The sequence below is a fragment of the Prunus dulcis genome, chromosome 5, assembly GCF_902201215.1.
Source record: "Prunus dulcis chromosome 5, ALMONDv2, whole genome shotgun sequence".
Classification (NCBI taxonomy): domain Eukaryota; kingdom Viridiplantae; phylum Streptophyta; class Magnoliopsida; order Rosales; family Rosaceae; genus Prunus; species Prunus dulcis.
In genome coordinates this window covers 17,974,531-17,994,086 of record NC_047654.1, presented here as the reverse complement: position 1 = coordinate 17,994,086, position 19,556 = coordinate 17,974,531, and the positions used below count along the sequence as shown (strand labels likewise).

At 37.9% G+C, this 19,556-nt stretch overlaps 3 protein-coding genes across 4 annotated transcripts; all 3 read right to left on the bottom strand.

The window, feature by feature from the left end:
- Positions 1-55: 55 nt before the first annotated feature.
- Positions 56-3,126, bottom strand: LOC117627321 (uncharacterized protein At4g15970-like). 2 transcript variants are annotated; one of them, XM_034359348.1, is made up of 5 exons: positions 2,540-3,126; positions 1,444-1,806; positions 845-1,326; positions 473-575; positions 56-260 (listed from the first exon to the last, which is right to left on the bottom strand). In XM_034359348.1, the coding sequence occupies exons 1-4, from the start codon at positions 2,855-2,857 to the stop codon at positions 542-544; spliced, it is 1,197 nt and encodes a 398-aa protein (XP_034215239.1). In that variant the 5' UTR covers positions 2,858-3,126; the 3' UTR covers positions 56-260; positions 473-541. The 2 variants fall into 2 exon arrangements, with proteins under 2 accessions (XP_034215239.1, XP_034215240.1); XM_034359349.1 differs by lacking the exon at positions 2,540-3,126 and adding an exon at positions 1,891-2,293.
- A 2,559-nt stretch (positions 3,127-5,685) lies between these two features.
- On the bottom strand, positions 5,686-10,188 carry LOC117628670 (sucrose synthase 6-like). The gene is made up of 15 exons (XM_034361165.1): positions 10,158-10,188; positions 9,956-10,073; positions 9,693-9,825; positions 9,435-9,589; positions 9,110-9,308; positions 8,875-8,993; positions 8,452-8,764; positions 8,159-8,332; positions 7,914-8,030; positions 7,643-7,809; positions 7,327-7,551; positions 6,576-7,142; positions 6,365-6,503; positions 6,092-6,222; positions 5,686-5,967 (listed from the first exon to the last, which is right to left on the bottom strand). The coding sequence occupies exons 2-15, from the start codon at positions 10,054-10,056 to the stop codon at positions 5,811-5,813; spliced, it is 2,697 nt and encodes an 898-aa protein (XP_034217056.1). The 5' UTR covers positions 10,057-10,073; positions 10,158-10,188; the 3' UTR covers positions 5,686-5,810.
- A 588-nt stretch (positions 10,189-10,776) lies between these two features.
- On the bottom strand, positions 10,777-18,632 carry LOC117627131 (protein argonaute 1-like). The gene is made up of 22 exons (XM_034359060.1): positions 18,428-18,632; positions 16,697-17,403; positions 16,402-16,610; positions 16,163-16,312; positions 15,938-16,071; positions 15,677-15,786; positions 15,240-15,346; positions 14,835-14,973; positions 14,644-14,760; positions 13,903-14,010; positions 13,757-13,828; positions 13,392-13,514; positions 13,139-13,304; positions 12,765-13,024; positions 12,523-12,665; positions 12,357-12,419; positions 12,204-12,267; positions 11,979-12,114; positions 11,814-11,887; positions 11,621-11,715; positions 11,464-11,495; positions 10,777-11,339 (listed from the first exon to the last, which is right to left on the bottom strand). Exons 2-22 carry the CDS (start codon positions 17,393-17,395, stop codon positions 11,131-11,133), a joined length of 3,210 nt encoding a protein of 1,069 aa, XP_034214951.1. The 5' UTR covers positions 17,396-17,403; positions 18,428-18,632; the 3' UTR covers positions 10,777-11,130.
- Between the last annotated feature and the right edge of the window lie 924 nt (positions 18,633-19,556).

The window sequence follows — 19,556 nt, the reverse complement described above, 5'->3', positions numbered from 1 at the left end:
TTTGTTCATGTGCGTGTGGTGTGGATATCTGTCTTCATGCATGCTCATATTGTGATTTAAAATACTAATATTGTCTTCCTTAAATAAATAAAAACTAATATTGTCTAAAACAACTGGAATAAATCCTTATATATTCGTTTGTTTTCATTGTTTTCCGCGAAACAAAATAAAATAAACATACAAACAAAAAAGTGGTAAAATGACGTTATTGATTGATGAGCAAGGTGGCAATATGGCATATGACAATCCTTTTCTTCTACCTGAAATATGACAATATGAATTACAAAACGTAAGTTGATCCATTTGGTTACCAAAGAATATGAAATTATTGTTTTAGTTGGAACGTTATAAATAATGAAACATTGTAAAAGTGTTTTCGGAGACATCACATGATTCTTTCTTGTATACAAGTTAGATGTATTCGAGGCAATTCAGTTATATATATATATATTTATTTGTACACAAGACTTACCTGTAAATTATATGTTACAAAGCCCTACACGACACGTCGTAAGAATTTTGTCAATATTCCCTTCTCTTGTCACGAGTGCTTTCCAAGGCGTTGGAAGGAAGTACTTGGAAATCAAATAAAAAGCCAAACAGTAAAAGGGATCAAACCGTCTAGTTCTAGATTCTAGAACAAACTGCCAAAAAGTAAATAAAAAGAAAGGAAAAACAAACCGCATGGTTCTAGAAGAAAATGCTTAAAAAATGAATTATTTTGCTTTCAATTTCGTCACATGGCGTGGGGCCCATGAGATTGTGGGGCCCACCCACTACATGAGGACTGACTCAAATGTAAAAGTCTCAAAAATATATTAAAACAAAAATTAATTAGGAATACCTGCAATTTCGTGGAACGGTCCATGAAGTCTGTGCCGTGGTGGTGTCGTTGGGAGGCAATGACATGAACTTTCTCCAAACTTGAAGCAAAATTCTAAGATCGTTGACTTTGTTATCGAGACCAACACAGCAATTCGCATGCATCGTACAAACTTTGTTAAAATCCTTACTGGGCTGACAGAAGCCACCGAAGTATCGGGTGTCCAAGAACCTCATTTTCAATCCATAATCGGAAATCAAGCGATCGGATTTGATCTTGTTTAGTACGTCCTGGTCATGCATCTTTGGATACGCCTTTCTGGAGAAGTACCAAAACTTATAGAACCAAATTGTGCGCTTATTGGACTTGACATAGGTGAATCCTCCGTTGGGCAAATTCCTTATGCTGTAAGAATCACCCTTGAAGAAATCACATGCGATTTGAAAATCCGCATCCGGATAGAATCGTGGGAAGGGATTCCGGAGCCACATTATATCAGTGTCCTGTGCATTGGATGATTGCAAAATTAAGGACAAAATTCAATTTGAATCAGAAAAACACAAAATGGGGACATAGCTACCATTCCTCAAAGGATGTTAGAACAAAAAAAAGGTTCTCACCGTAAAGACAAAGTTGTAGCCTCTCTCGAGAAGTTTGGACATAAATTGGATCCGTCTCCACATCATTTGCAAGTAGTCGGAAGACATAAAAGATGCCTCGCTGGTGAAGTTGGCACCTTGAGTGTAGAGCTCGTAACAGTGAGGGTGTAAGGCTAAGCAACGAGCATATGCTTTCTGGTCCAAGCAGATCACTACCAGATGGTTGAGCAGCCATTTGGTGTTGCTTCCGATGTGAAAGCTCTCCAGAAACAGATCAAATATGGAATTGGGTTCAGCCCAAGCATCGTTTAATGTAGTTACCAGAATGGTTCTGTCCTTCATCGATGCATTTTTCAGAACCGCATCCAACAGATGTTCGTTGCCCTGCAATTGCAATTTGCATCATCGAGTCAAGATCAAACCCGCAGTGGAAAAGGATTGGATTTAATCATTTAACCAACCAACCACCTTGTAGTGTTGGTAGTGGAAGGAATTGCATAAGATAAGATGGGCCCAGGCTGGGTAGGCCCCATGCCCAAGGGGAGTAAAGGCCGCCGCAGTGGACAGCCGGGCATACATGTGGAAAAGCATTATGTCTTTTTGAGTGAAATTCATTGGTTGAAGTTGAATTGAAAGAGCTAGCATCCACACACACACACAAAAAAAGACAGAGGAAACAAACAACGATATAATCATATACACTAAGAAGAGAAAACAGAAAAGTAAAGAATCCAAATGAAGCAAGCATTGATTGAATAAGAAAGGTGGGATGGCATGGAAGATCCAATGAAGATATTAGAATTTACAAAGGCTGGTTTAGTTTGGAATGAAATTACAGCAGCTTTGACCGGAAAAAGAATCCTCCAGTGTGCGACTAGTATTTGATTGTCAATTTGTCATGCTCATCTGTGTATAATAATAATATTATGAATCTTCATCACACAACACAAGAAGTAAAAGTAAAAGTAAAAGTAAAAGTAAAAGTAGAGCAGAGCAGAGCATGCCGGCGTTCGGATTGGGATTATGACTCCCCCAAAAGAAAAATAAAAAAGAATTGGAATCAGGACATGATCCAGAGGAGTTTGAATATTGGAATTTGATAAAGAAGTTGACTTGCCTGAGAATATGTGGTTCCGGTGTAGTCATATAAGGATATGGGGAGAAATCTTGAAGGAAAGACAGAATTGTAGAAAATAAAGCAAGCCACAGTCATCCCCACAAACAGCAGTGTCATCCGTACAATATTCATCTTCTTCTTCGTCACCAATCCACTCCCACTCCCAATCCCGCCGCTGGATATTATTGGTTTCATATTCTGATCAATACTACTAGTTATATTATTGATAATAGTATTGGCCTTGCCGTTGCCGTCAACTTCAGGGTCATGGAAGACTCCTCCTCCTCCTCCTTCGCCGCCTACCGGTGACTTATTCATTCTTACTTACTTGTGGTCGATGTCTCGTCTAGGATTATGATTTATGAACTGGAATCTGGAATCTGGATTGGCTAGCCTTCCTCCCTCCTTGTTTTTGCTAATTATGCATCCTTTATGTGTTTAAGTCAACTACTCGTTGCCTGGCTTGAATCGCTCGCCTTCTCTGCCGGGCTGCCTGCCTTGCGCTATAATATTACTTCATTTTTTTAAACCTAAAAACCTCTCTCATAAAATATAATAAAAAACAATCTACATATAAAATACCCCCGACCCTCCTTTTTTTTAAAAAAAAATATATAAATGGAAAAACGAAGCGAGCAACCGTAGAGGGAGGGTACTAGGTAAGGTAACTACTAACTCGGGGAGTGCATTTACCAATATTTCATAAAATTTATATCATTATAATAATCTGAACCTTTAAAACGTGACACATCATCAAGCATTTTTTTCCTTTTCTAAACAGACTTTAAGTTTTATTTGTGAGTTTATGCATGATGAAAAAAAAGAAAAAATCTATTTTTTACTTGGTTGGGTTTGAAGATTAATACAACCACGGTTTTCCACCCATATAGGGAGAGGTCATCAATCAAGCAGGAAGAAAGAAGAAGATGAACGAAACGCTCTAAGTGGACCAGACGCCAATGCGGAAGCAAAAAAAATTCCAAACTAACAGAAATAGTTAACATCTGTTTAGAGAAAAATAAAATAAAATTGATGATGTGTCATATTCTAAAGGGTTAAATTATTATAATAATCTAAATTTAATGAAATGTGAGTGAATGCATAATCGATAAATACAGATAATAGAAATCCCATATATAATTATAATATTTTAACTTGAATTGAAATATAAACATAACCACTTAATCATTGCACATAGCGGACAGACAAAAAGAAGGCAGCAGGGGGCCTCCCCCCCTATCTAACAAGTCTCTAGGAATTAATACATGTCATGTCCTCTTCTGTTCTGTCCACTAACTAAATGTAAAATCTTTCACAGACACCAATCAAAAAGCTTTATTCAACATTAAAAAAGAAAGAAAAAGAATTTGGAGTTGTAAAAGTTTCTAGAGGAAGAATTTTCCTGAATTGATTTGAGAGTTTTGGCGAAGTCAACAGATGGCTGCCTGAAAGTCTAATAGATAGATCAAAGACCGCGCCTTCGTGTTTGGCATTTTTGTAAGACTTTGGAAAAATCTGAAGAAAAGAGAAATTTTTTAAAAGAAGCACGTAAATTTACTTTTTAGTAGTAGTAGTATTAGTATGGGCCCTTTTATTTAACCCTTACCTAGGCTACCTCTATTATATTATATTAATACGATTCAGAAGAGGAGAGAAGATGTTGACAATTTACAAAGATATTTCGACGGAGGGAGAGGACTTTTCAAGCTGTTTTCTTTTGTGTCAATGAAATTCAGCTACAAGAACTACAGTCGAGTGTATTTGATTTTGATGACGATGAGGATGAGGAAGGCAAAAGTCTAGGTTTGGGGAATTTGCGTATTTGATTTTGATTTTGATCTGAATATGAATCAATCATTGTATTGTATTTGCCAAATATACTCCAGTCGAGTGTATTATTATAATTCAAAGATTCCCAATTATATTCCATCCACAAGCTTATTGTCTTTATCTCGTGGAGTCGTGGGTGGCTCTCATTCATTTCCTACATTATTACGATACCAAAGGGACCATTAACTAATTAATCACATACATCAATTAAACTTTTATAAGAGTCGCCAGACGAAAATTAATAATAATACCGTCTCATAAATTCAAGCTTTATTCCCAATCAAATTTCCTTCTTTTTTTTTCCTCTAACAAATCATCCCATATCTACAAAGATAATTTGTCCAAATGTATTAACAAATATCTTCGTAAATATTTATAATATCTTTACTTTTCCAAATTAGTGTATATCAAATCCCACTAATATTGGATTATCCATTCAAAGCCTTAATAATAGGATTGATAGAAGGCTATACATGTATGTATGTATTGTACTATTTGACGTTTGGAACACAACAAAACATTCAACCATTTACTCTTCAACTTGAGAGGGAGTATTAAGAAATATCTTTGTAAATATTTGTAAAACTTTACTTGCCTAAATTAGTATAGGTCAAATCCCACTAATATTGGATCACGGCTTCAAAGCCTAAATAGTAAGAGTGATAGAAGACTATACCTGTATATATATACTGTATTATTTGACGTTTGGAATACAACAAAACACTCAACCATTTACTTTCTTGAGAAAATTATGGCTAGCCAAATTCCTAGTTGATTGATTGATAAACTGTGGGATACCTTTCATATTAAAATGTTATGTTTCTTTATTCTAAGTACTTTGTACAAATGGAATGGCTTGTATTTGAAGAGCAAGTGGGCAAATGCATGTGCAGTATTGACAATGGCATGGTCGTCGTTACTTCATTTTTACGTCCAAAAAGTAATTCAAAACCAAAGTGGTCCACCGAGGGTTTGCACTAAATATGTGCAAATTTATCAAATTCAATTCATTAATATATTTATAACTACATAACTTTCTAACTTGTTAAAAAATCAAAACACAAACAAACAAACAAACGAGGATTCAGTTTAGTTTCTAGTTTTTAGTTTTTTATTTTATTTCATAAGATGTTGGATTTATATGATTCTTATATTACGGCTTTAGGTCTTTTTGGTGCTCTGCTGGCTGGATCCAGTAGAGTTTGCCTTAAAATGATTCATGGCTGCCACTGCCAGACTGCCTGATACGGTGAGCTGTGATTATGTCTTTCTTTCCCTTGATTGATTGATTGATTGATTGATTGATTGATACAGTGTGACAATTAATGATATGTTTATTGAATTTATTGGAAATTGGAGAATTTACATGACCATTCATTCCTTGTTTTGTTTGTGAGTTGATGATGATCTTACATCAATACACACAACAAAACAAGGTCCATTAGTTGTAGTTGTACATATTCCTGATCTTGTAGTAAACAAGGATGAGAAAACCAATGATCACGCAACAGCAATTCAAGATGCAGCGAGCCGTGGGGCTTCGAGGTTCGCCCAGCTGCTGCTGTTTCTGCTTCTCCTCCAAACCTTCATCCCTCTCCCTGCCATTAAAATATCTATTCTCACTTCAAAACTAACCAAAATTCTCAATGTCATATTATTAAACAGGAAATCAAAGTAGCATAACACAATATTATAAGCTACTAATCTAAATAATTATGAAACCTTGGTGTTGGAGTGATCAGCTGAGGGATTGGTGAGGTTGGTGGTGCAACTGGGGTTGGTTGGCCAGCTGCAGTTATTGCCTTGGCCGTCGGTTGTTCGAAACCATCACTTGGGACACCTACATTCCTTGCCTGCAGTACGAAGCACACACAACTTTTTACTGCCTCATACTATTACTCATAGTAAGTATATGTATAATGTATTATGTATGTATGCATAAATATAGAATACTGCAAAGTCCAAATCCAAGCAGAGTTAGAGTAGTGGACTTACCAAATTCCTAAAGAGGAGACTGTAAAACATATGAATGTATGTTTGATTGGCAAGCTTTTGCTCCTTTCTCAACTGCCTCCAGAATCCATAAGTGGATCCCATGTTCAACACTTTGTTTGCATATATCTTCCATGTATAGCTGCAACCAAAAACAAAAATTATATAACATTCATTCATAAAACTTTATGCATTATTCTAAGTAACTAATTACCATTCGTATATACGCTGCAAACCGGCTGCTGACATCTTGTTCCAATATTCCCCATCCGTCTTGCATTTCTCAAAAAAGTCAGCAATTTTGTTGCTGGATTCATCACCATTGTTTGGATCGATGTGGAAGCCTGATACTCCATCAACAATAATTTCTGCAGGGCCTCCTTGGTTGGTTGCAAATGTGGGTAAGCCACAGTTCATGGCCTCAATCACTGTTAAACCAAAAGCTTCGTACAGTGCTGGCTGCACAAATGCTCCCCTTGTATCTGCAATGCAGCGGTACAGCTCTCCGTTGCGATATCGATCAGTCTGAGCTGCTATCCATCTGAACTGACCAGTCAGTTTGTATTCTTGTACCAAGGCATGTACCTTCTTAATTTCTGCAATTTCTTCTCTGTCTTTGGATTTGGATGGGTCAAAGAATCCTCCTACTATAACAAGATTGACCAAACTCCTCAGCCTCTTGTTCTTCCCGAACCATTCAACTAGTCCTGAGAGGTTCTTCACTGTATCCAGTCTTGCCATTGAGAAGATGATGGGTTTCTTCTTGTCTGCCAAATATCCTCTGTTCCAAGCATTTTTTTTAATTTATAATTTTGTAAGAGTTTGTTGTTAGGCAATTGAAAAGAGTAATGTGGTGGTGTAGTAAAACAACTGTGTGTGTGTGTGTGTGTGTGTTGACAGACTCTTCAGTAAATTTTCTCACTTGTAGACAGTGAGTGAGAGAGAGAGGGAGAGAGTTTAATTACATGTGCTCATCGTTTTCAGCCTTATTGTAGAGCAGTTCTTCAATGGCAGGATGAAATTTGGTAAAGCGTCTCTGTTTCTCGGAGCAGGGAAAGTAGACAGATTGGTCAGCCCCAGGGGCCGCAATGTTGAACTTTGGATCAAATACATCAATGCCTGAAACTACTCGATAAAGTCCTGGCATTGTAAATGCTGTATGGCTTTCATACTGTCCAGGCCGGTCCTTGCTGCATACATGAAGAAATAAACACACTGATTATGATTATGAATGGCATCATGGAAGTAGAGCATTTGGCAAGAAAGACTAGTGCTACTAACCCTCCGGCTATTTCTTGAAAGGTGCTCGTTATGACAAAATCAGCTGAATTCATAGAGATTATGTCAGCTGTGAACTGACAAGAGAAGTGGTACTTTGGATCAAACTCCTTCCATTTGGCATCTGAATCTTCGTACTTGGTCTTTTCTAGAGCATGAGCGATTGTTCCCTGCAGGACAGATGTTCAGAACATGTTAATTTCTGATTCAAAGTAAAATTAATCTGTTTTTGAAACAATTATTGAAGGAGGGAGAGGTGGTTGAACTTAGATACCTGAGTTATTCCAAGTTTGCCAGCCGTCAAAGAAGCCACCAAGTTTCCATCACTGTAGTTCCCAATTATGAGGTCTGGTTTGCATTCCATGCGTTCTAAGATCTTTGCAGTTGCATCCTAATTAACAATGAGAACAAAAAGGAAAAAAAAAAAAAATTTAATTAAGTTGTACAAGTTGGTCCAAAAATAAATTATACATGTATGTATGTTTAATGTATGTATTTATAGGACAGAAGAAATGATACCTGTGCAAATGTCTCAAGATAAGGGTAGATATCAAAACGAGAAAGCCATTGGCGGAGAATGCCTCTGTGTGTCCTGAATGGGACCCTAAGGATGTGGGAGTGCTTAGTGTTGATGATAGCTTCCAACTCCTGGTTGCATTTTGTTCCTCGAGCATCTGGTATGAGTCGTGTCACCTGTGTACAGCGTACGTAAGTATATGATCATGTAGGTACAAGTAAAAATGAATTAGAATTGCAAGTTGCAAGACAACAAGGATCATCAGTTGTTTGTTTATAACAGTACGGTAGCTCACCACAAGAATCTGTGGCTTGACAGCAAGGCCTTGCTGCTTTATTCTGAGGAGCAACTCTTCCTCTAAGGCTCTGACTTGATCAAGAATATAAACCACCTGGCCGCCAGTGTCGGGCAATCCAAGAACGTCAGACTGACCGAAGTAGCCGTGAGGAGAGAAGATGACGATGTTGAATGTGTTAGGAAGTCTGCTAAAGAAACACTCCAACTTGGCTGAGTCTGGTGCTTGGAGTACTTCTGAGAGCATCTTCATTGTCTCTCCAACTCTTTCTGCTGTATCCCCCCATCCTTTCTCAAAACCCAACTCCTTTAACCTGATCATCAACAAAACTATTAATACATATATATATATATATATATATACGTACAAGTGAGTCCTAAATCCTAAAATTTATTAAATAATTAAGGTAAGAGCGAGAGAGACCTGTGCTCAAAATTCGGAAATGGTGTGTCTTTTGGGAGTGTAGACACAACTACTTCTGCTTGGATCAAGGCTGTTTGAAGTTTTGCAACCGTATTCAGAGTTTCGTTGGTCATAAGATTCTGGCATGTATACATAGATAATTATAATATGAGAAGAAAATACAGGCCACAAATTGAAGATGGAGTAATTAATATTAAAAATAATTAACATGAAACAATGTAATGAGATCAAGTACCTCTCCACGATAATGAAGTTGTAACAAGTAGTCAAGCAAGGGTTTGGCATAATCGGATGAGTTGGCAGTAGCCAGCCTTGAGGAGATTAACTTTAAGATAAAGTTGAGACCATTCCCGATTGAAGAAGGAAGCTTCATGCGAGGAGTGGCGAAGTCAATGCCTCCAAAATCTATTTCCAGAGCATTTTCATCATTGGCCCTGTGGAGTGCAGTGCAAAGCAATGCATGCAAGTAAGCTTAACTCAATATAGGTATAGCTGCAGCTTGCAAAATATATTGCGCATACAAATACAAATACAAATACAAATACAAATACTATACGTACCAGTTCTCGTCGAATATCATTTCTTTGAACTTCAAGTATTCGGAAGCAGTGATGCCATCCACTGCTAGATCATCAGCATTCACCTTAACAAATTCCCAGAAACCAGGATTCGGTCTTACCGCAAAAGCAACATACGGTGGAACAACAGCCGCCTCCTGCGCCAGTTCATGTTTATTGTAATTAATTCAAATTCAAAATTGCATGCCCGGATTGCTATATATAGCCTATATATGCATCATTGTATGATAATATGTATACCTGAGTGGAGCTGATGACGTAACCAAGTAATCCCTCCAAGACCTTGCTTCTTTCATGCTTGTCTTCTATTGATTTTTCCAACTCCTCCATTACATGCTGCATCTTCATTAACCTTTTCCCCATTGCAACAAACCTTTTTGTTCCCATATACATAAATTGAACAAGAAGATCAGCATCAAATTTCGCTAACACACACACACACACATATGTAATATTATGTATAATACATATTATACATTCTCGATCAAATTAAAATAAAGAACCTGGCAAAACATTTCTTCATGTGGTAGCGGCTCTGTCTCAGTGCATCTGGCATGGTTTCTGCAATCGTATCCGATCGCTTCAAGGCCGGGGTAGAAGCCATTTATGAAATCAACAAGGCTTAAGGCAAGGCAGTAACAGTATTACGAAAAAAGAAAAGAGAGACGAATATTCAGTAAACTAAAACAAAGATAGATATACAACCAATATTCAAGTTGGTTTGATGTTATGAAGTTATAGGGAACTTAATGTATATATATTATATGCATGGCTGGCTGGCTGGCTCGAAGTTGCCACGGGAGGAGAAAGAAAGAACACCCAGACTTTATTCTTTAATGTCATTTGTAGGAAAGAAAGGAATTTTTAAGATTGGTTAGAAGCTAGCAAATCGGATTTTGGCCTTTTTGTGTGTCTCTGCCTGTATCTAATCTTTAAAGTGGAGGGAAAGAATCTCAAGTAATTCGTTGTTGGGCTTTTCCCTAACGTGTGTATTTTGATTCTTTACTTGTTTGTTGTTTCAATCTCCAAGGTTACATACGCGTTGTCTCAAATTGTCTAATCTATGCGAGCGAACGAGCGAGCAACACCACATCAACCTAATATCATTTGATTGAGCCATTCCTTTTTTAAGAAGAAAATAAAAGTATCTATTATCCTACTTCTTTCCTCTATGTTCACCGATGTTCTTATATTTCACGTACAAGTGCAGGATGATGTTTTTAGAGTCAATTGTTTTTCCCTTTAGAATTTTTCTTTGGAATGTCATCTTTGCAATGCTAATCTCTAATTTTAAATGCTCGAATCATGACACCAAGAACAAGAATCCACTTCAATCAAATGTTTAATCATCTGAAAAAACAAGAGCAGAGCAACGCATTCATTTCCAAAGGTTACTTCCTACACCAGATTCAATTTTAAGTCTACCAATTGTTTTTCCTCCCTTTCAATATAACTGAAAGCCACTAGTTGTCCAATTCCATCTCATGAAACATATAACTAAACTAAGCATCCCAAAAACCAGTTGCAATGGGAAATTTCAGATTCTTGACCACGACACCTAAAGAGAGCACCAAGCCTATAACACCCTCTGCAAATTCCAAAACGACATTTACAATGTGTGCATCTACTACATTCTTATGGGACATTGCCAACTTAACTTCTACCAAGGAAGGCCCCTCTAACAGTAGAACATAACCCTTTTGACATTTTCCTTGAGGGCTGGCAAAGGCCTCACAGCAGCATTTGCACCTGGTGCCCGTGTGCTACGTGCACCCATGCCCCCACGTCCAGGAGCACCACTTGTCATCGATCCACTGTCTGATGTCTCTGGTTCCATGTAGAACCGAGCTCGAAACGCAGCAAGATGGGCATAGTACGCGGGAGGAACTGCCAATTAAAGACTAATCAGCACAGTATTCACATAAACATGAACAACAAAATAAATAAAAGCAGTGGATGCATATTGGCTCAAACGTGTATACAATTGTGTGAATCAGCAGTGAGAGCTTACCAATGGAAACCGAACGAGTGCATCTTGCATATCTGCAGGAGTTCAAAAGGTCAACTATTCAGTACTAGATTTAAGGCATAAAAAATACAAAACTACTTGCCAATAATTAAAATGGTTGTTTAGGGCATATGGCATGGGGAAAAATCTGCAAGCTTACGTATAGCAAAGATTATTTGTCAGTGACTGCAGTGCATCAGCTGTAAACTTGTTTTCATCCCACAACACATGGTAATGAGCTGGACGGCTTGTACCCTGTCATAACACATTGGCAACACATTTACAAACATTCTCCTTAAAAAAAACACACACACACACACACACTCAAGAGAAACACAAGGAAGACACGTTACCTGAATTCCTGCATGACTGCACAGGTAGAAGTCAAACTCTGTTGGATGACAGATTTTGGAGTCCACAACCGTACCTGAAGAAACAATAGGGTGAGAGTTCCATAACACAAGCATGAAAACTGAGCTACATGGTTAAAACATTTCATATTTAAAACGATTAATTACCAGGTAAGATATTCCCACTCCTGTCAACTGTATTGCGGTCATGATGGTTGTTGGCAAACAATCTTGTATGATGACGTTTCTGAACCACAACAAAAGTCACAGGAGGCTGATAGTTTGGCTCCAATGAAGCACAAGCCTGAAGAAAAAAAAAATTGACAAGAGGAAAGACAGATTAATACACGATAATAGATAATCAAAGATTAATCTCAACAATATTAGCTTTACCTTACGAATTGCATCAAGTTCATATAGTAGAACTTGGTAGAACTGCCCCTCACTGACACCATCCCTGAAAAAACAAAGGTGTATACATACCATCATTAGACATAGGAGAAGTACATAAGATGCAAACAATGGCAGAAGGAGTTTTAAAAATGCCTGTAAAATATGATGCGCTGTGGCTTCTGCCCTGTTGCTCTACGAAATGAAATAAGCAGTTCCCTGCATTAATAAAAAAAAAAATTAATTCAGTTCTTCAATTCCTAAGAATCCATAGTAAAAAAATAACAAAAGTTTACAGAGAGAGAGAAAGAGAAAGATTGACTTTATCATTCCACCAGATACTGTCCCCCTCGCAGGATCCTGCCAGGTTTTAAAAAGATCTTGGATGAGCTCCTGGCGATGGGCTTGAGCACAAACCAAACCAGCATACTTAGTAATCTCAGGCCAGTCTTGAGAAGCCACAACCTGTGTTATAAAGAAATACATTTGAACAATTAAGGCCCAACTCTAAATGAATTCAAAACAAATATATCTACAAGCTCGTAGATATGTTTGATAACATACAGCTGCAATTGATGGGCTTGAATCCTCCCCTGGATGAGGATGGGTAACATCAGCACCAAAAATTATAGTAGGCCGGTCGCTGACTAAGGGAATACGTCTTGACAGTGCATCAACAAGCACTGTGTTCCTTCCCCCAACCTTTACATTTATCTTCAATGCAACATTTGCCAAATATTGTTTACTCATTCTAAATACATGTTTCGTCAAACAGCACTGGGATACCAGGCCAAGATCTGTCTCACAGATTCGTTTCAAGTCACCTGGATCAGATATCATAACATACATGAGTCAAAAACTTTAGGCCAATAAAAGTCTACAGATTATTCTGAGGAAAAATAATGAGGGAATGGAGTCAATTGATTTCAAACACATACCATAAAGAGAACCATTATTATCTGGCAAAATAACAACAAGCAAGTCAAGCTCCTTGCCCTGGACCCGAAGCTTAGTCATCGCATCATGGTACCGAGTTTTCAAGACCTTCTCCACCTGATCAGGTCGAGCACTGAATGGTGGAAGAACTGGTTCTGGATTAAAAGCCTAAATACAAGCAACATTTCAGCAATCAGGAATTTACAAATATAGAAGCTGTAAAGTATAATTAAAGCCAGCAGAAAAGCATCGTACCATGCCAGAAATGTAACACATTTGGGCAAGTTCAGAACAGAATCCACGGGCCACACTGTCTTGGACAGTCCTTGAGAAATTAATGCAAATCCAATTGTTTACTTTTCCCCCATTAACCATTTTCTGCAACAATAGGAAATGATCTGTAATAATTCAACAAGACATGGGAATTAAAGGAATTAAAAAACTCGATGTATAGATAAGTAAACAGGCCTCTTTGTTCTTTGGTCGAAAAATAGGTCACAACCACAAGGCATTGACCACACAATTAAGCCAATGTAATCAATGGTCTAGAGGGGTGCCATCAGCACTACAGGTGAAACGTATACTGCATACAATAATATAACATTGATGCAGAATATTACCTTATTCATCATGTTCCATTGTCCAACTTGGGGCAAGCAATCCTTTTCCCTTCCAGTATCATGATATTTAAGCTGCAAGACAAAGGTCAATACAGATGTACCATCCACAATACATTTTTGGACAAAAAAACAATAACAGATCTTACCCAGGGTGGAGGAAGAATGCGAGCTTCAACCTGAGCCAGATTCTCACTAATTTTGATTCCAAATTCCTTTGCATAAGGATCTTCATGGTAAGCATTATGACGGACAGTCTGTGATATTTGCATAGACATAAACGTGAGAACTTAAAATATCACCATCAACAGAATTTCGAGATAGAGCATAACATGCCAATAAAATATCAAGTAACACCAGCACTTAAATTATGACACAAGATACAAAGTTAAGGATCACAAGGTGAGAGCATCAAATCAACATTTTGTAGGTGAATTCCGGGAAATTATCAAATACCAAAGCAATAAGTATAGGGCTTATAAATCACAACTTCTTGAAAGAGTAAGCCTAAAGTATTACTTGTGACATATGCAACACCAGAATAAGCCAAGCTCAAAAGAAACTCGATAGCAATAAAATTAAGGGAGACTTTGGAAAAAGCCAAAGGAGAGAGAATTTTTAAAAGAAGCCAAAATGGACAAAATTGCCCTTATTTATTTTTGGATTTCCTAAGGAATCCTTTATATTTGCATGTCTTTGATTTGAAAGTTGAGAGGTTTTTCTGTCTTTTTTGAAAAAGCTTTGGCTTTTTCCAAAAGTGAAAGTTTTTGTGTGGCTAAAACCTAAATTTACTTAAAATTAATTCTTGTATGTCGAGATATAGAGGGAAAGAAGGAGACAGGGAAAGAGGGGAGGAGGAAAGAAAATAGAAGAAGCAAAAGATAACGCACCCGCATGATATCTTGTTCTCTGTCGTGAGGGCGCTGACAGGTCACCTTAAGCAAAGCAGTAATCTGCCTCTCATTCAATCTCTTAGAGTACCTCTGCCCTTCAACAATTTTACAAACCTGAAAGCAATGACTATCTATTAGCATGCATATCCCCAGAGTATTACAGGCTAGTAATTATAGCAACGACTCACCTCCATGGGTAAATAGTTCGGCCGCTGCTGATTTCCAACTTGAAGGCAAGGCCATTGTGTATGTTGAATGACAAAACCATAGGTTTCATAGAAGTACTCGACAACAGATTTCATAGTTCCTCTTTCATCAACGGGAAAACTGACAAGACAAAAACACTATGTCAGGGAAAAAAGTTTCATGCAGCTCAATGTGATCTTAAAAACAACGACATTGAGAACAATACAAGCATATGATAGCCTAAGATACACTCTCGTCATTAAGAAATATAATACGCATTTTCTGCGAATAGGATGCATACATCTATGTGGTATAGCCTAAGATACATGCATCTCAATGTGACCTCAAAAACAACATGACATTAAGAAATATACAAGCATATGATAGCCAAAGATACTAATACTCACGTCAATTCTCTAGTTGCCTGCGACGTTAAACCAGATATACGGTATTTTCTGCGCATATTTCCTCGGTGTGTTACTTCAACCTTGACTCCACGAAGAGCCTTTTTTATCTGTTTACACAAGTAAAATGTAATGTTGATGACATATAATATATAAAATTAATGGGAAATTAAATTGTACATTCATCATGATACATGCACCTTCAACAGAATAAGATTTTAAAAACAATATAGTTTTAAGAACATAAACCTCTTACAAAACTACATGAGAAACCCCAGCCAAAAAGTTTGACACACATGAAAGTTAATTTAACAAACAAAAAGACAACGAAAAATGGAACCAATTAAACATACCAACACAATCATTATCATACTTTGGAGCAAACACTCAGAAGAGAAACAATCAAATTACCAAGACGAAGACAATGAGCAAAACCTAACCTTTACACGATCAGAATCGGAAAGTGGCCTATGTGTAACATCCCGATTCAGTAGCTGAGTTACAAATTCAATAACTGGTAATGGCTCAATAAAGGCAGTAGATGACATATCTGGAGAACAGATAATTTGTGAGCAAAATAGTACACGTCAGAGCAAGGAGTGTGGAATAATTATGCAGAGAAACACATCACTATTACAAAAAAATTCATGAAAGTAGTGCATAAATAATAATACATGTAAAGATAGCATAAAACTAGGTACCAATATTCAGAGACAGCCCCATCTGAGTTGGACGAATACTCTGATAGAAACCGCGCCAACTTTCCAAACCCTCTCCAAGTGACTGTCTTCTGCCCAAATCAGGGGCATAAAATGAACGGCCCACAGGACAGTACCTAAAACCGAACAGGACAAATTAGCTCTCAAACAAATCAAACAAGAATGTGTCATCGTGTCATGAACACAAATAGAAGAAACATCGCTTACCTAGAAGTAGGTAATTCACGTAGAACAATGTCCAGAACCTGAAGCGCCTCCTGAGGTGCATCAGCTTGCCTCCCTTGCAAAAAGAGACCTAAATGGTGCAGGTCAGCGCGTGCAGCAAACTTGATGACCACTCTGAACTCCCTCTCTCTCCTGCATCAAGAAGAAAACCAAGATAAAATAAATGGTAAAGAAGAGTGCACGCATAATAAATATGCAACTAAAATTATGAGCAGCAGTACCTCTGTCCACCTGGTCCATCGTCTTCATCAATGAGAATGATTTTGAACTCCTTTGAAAGAAAAGGAAGTGGTCCAGCAGTATACAGGCTCTTTCGTCCATCATAAGCTGGAAGACGCTTTCCAAGATGGGATTCCCTATACAGTTTCACTAGCTGCTCCATCACAGCACGGTTTACACCCCTCGATGTGACCTCTGGAGTAATAGTAACCTAATATGTGTAAGAAAAAGAATATATTATCAACTGTCAAACAAGTACAATATAAGAAGACAGACACATAGGACGAAAGAGCTCACATCATATTGGTGGAGATCTTTGTCTGGCAGTTCAGCAAAGAAATGGTTTGCCTTGACTGTACACCTTATGCCGGTGCTACCCTTACCAGGGCGAAGAGGGAACCTGACTGACTTACTTGAGGGCGCTGGCGCCGCAGGTTGAATAGCCTGTGAAGGTGCAGTCTCTTGCTCGATGGAAAGGTCCTCAAACTGCACCACCACTTCTGAAGGCTCGGGTGGCTGGGACGATGACGACGAACTCGCCTCATACGCAGGCTGAGGGGTGACCCCAGCTTGATAAGGAACTGGGGTTGCTTGGTGCAGCTCGGGGAATTGTGGTCTGGCTGGGCCACCCGGAGAAGGTGGTCCTCCGCGACCACCACTGCCACGACCACCTCCATATCCTCCACGACCTCCTTGCTGAGTCGGCCCTCCCCTTCCCCTGCCTTGATATTCTTGGGGCCCACCATACTGCTGCTGTTGTGGCACTCCACGGCCTCCACGACCCCCACCATAGCTGCCTCCACGTCCTCCCTCATAGCCTCCACGTCCTCCCTGGGGGCCCAATCCCCTTCCACCTTGGTAGCTTCCTCCACCCTGTTGTTGTGGTGGAGTCCTTTCAGCAGCCCGCTGAGAACCACGACCACTACCCCCAGAGGGTTCATGCGACTCAGAGCTTTCACCTCCACTAGGAAGTTCAGTTCTCCTCTTCCTCACCATAATGATTTCTACACAAAGAGAAAGCAAGAATGCATCAAAAGCAACACTAGCAAAGAATAAGCTACAAACCCAAAACAATATAATGACAGAGAGCAAAAGAATAAATACTCTAAAAGAAATTAATGCATAAAGTAGAGCCGCAAAGCAGGTTAGGGTTTTCCATAAAATCATTTACAGACGTATATACAAGGGCTTTCAAAAGGCTGGAAGTTACATATCTAAACCAAAATATACTTATTAGCCAGAAATAATAGGAAACAAACAAAAACTATATCCATATATGCTCTTTTATTTGAGTTTTTCTTCAAAAAATTGAAATAAAAATCTTCAATCGGACTGAAAAGTAAGGAATATATTTTTCCTGATGGACCGTTTTTGAAAGGGTCTTGGAATTCCGAAATGACTAGAGTGTGTATATCCACTTGGTTCTCTTCTACACCACTACAAACAAATGGGTGGGTGTTTGCTATTTACTTCACAACAAGTGGAGTGATCATTTCGAAAATCCATAATGTAGTAGGAATTTCATGTAAAATTATGTTTCTGAAATGAATACAACAAAATATGAAAATAAAAACAGAACAGAAAATGGCTACTTTGATACAAACCCACAAACTCTAACACCAAAACTGAAAGTTCAATAGCAAACCCAGAAAGAAAGAAAAAAGAATAGAAAGAAGAAATCGAAATACTCACTATAAACCCTAAAAAATCAACGTATTATGAGGCCAAACAGACACCTATGCTTCCCAGCATTGCCAAAATGCACGAGATCTAACGATCTAACAAAACAAACCCAAATAAAAAGAGAGCGACGACAAGGCCTTACGGAAAAACAAAAAACAAAACAAAAACGAAAAATGAAAACAGATCTTTGCGCCAGAGACTGGAGCCAACACCAATTTATGGCGAAAGAAGTGCAGATCCATACCACAAATTTGCAAAGAAAGAGAAAAGTGAGAACGAAAAAGAAAATATCAACGAAAAAAAGGGCAGTAGGAAACCCTAAAAGGACTCGGTTGGGGTGTTTACCGTAAAAGCGGAATACCGATGAACGTCGTACAAGACCACAGCAGTGGTTGCTTTTGGTGCTTCAGAGGCGAGAGAGAAGGATGAAAATGGAAAAAGAAAAGGGGCTCCCTGCCCACTCGATACTAACTCTCTCTCTCTCTCTCTCTCTCTCTCTCGCTCTCTCTCACTTGAATATTCTATATATTTATGCTGTGCCTGTGTGTTAAAAACCCAAACCCAACCCAAAGCAGCAACGCGTTTCACAATGTGCTTTTATATAACCCCGCCGAGGGGTCGGTCTTTCGAAATGACCACTGCGTCCTTTCTATTAACCAAATACTCCTCTTCTATCTTTTTCTTTTTTTATACTCTCTTCTATCTTTTTCTTTTTTTATACTCTCTTCTATCTATTTAATTATTCAATTGCGATGCTTTTATATTTAAAAATTTGTGTTATAGTCAATCCTGGATTCTTTTATTTTTCTTTTTCAATAGAGTATTTTCTTAAAGGATTTAATTCCAAACTAAACAAACCCATCGTATATATGATCCGATTCATTTTATTAACGGGTTGACATAAAACAGCCCATTAAGTTAACGGGTGAGAAAGTATAAACATAAACACTACTTGCAAAATTAATATGTCATCCAAAATGAGTCATTTCATCCATTGAGACAACAAAACAAATATTAGTTTGACACGACCCATCGAACAAATGTTAACACCCATTTCACCCGTAATAAAAAAAAATGAAATTCACTAAACTACTAAATAAATTTTTTAATATAATTTATAATTAAAAGTAAAAAATATTAGGTATTATACATAACGTGTTCACATGAAACAATCTGTTATTTTAGTGGGTAACTAACGGGTCCATCCTTTTATCAATATTATCTAATAAGTTGCATATGAACCCACAATTTTTCATACATAAATCGTGTTAATGAGTTGGGTACAATTTTGTTAAGTGTATATGAGACGTTCTCCAATAAATAGATTTTAAAAAGGCATGAAACTCTGCATTTAGTAGAAGTTTAATGGTACATTTACCTCTACGTAGCTTTTAGCAATGAGATGAAATCATGAATGGTAAAATAAAATAAAATAAAACACAGTAAAACGTATTCCAATTGACCACCCTAATTC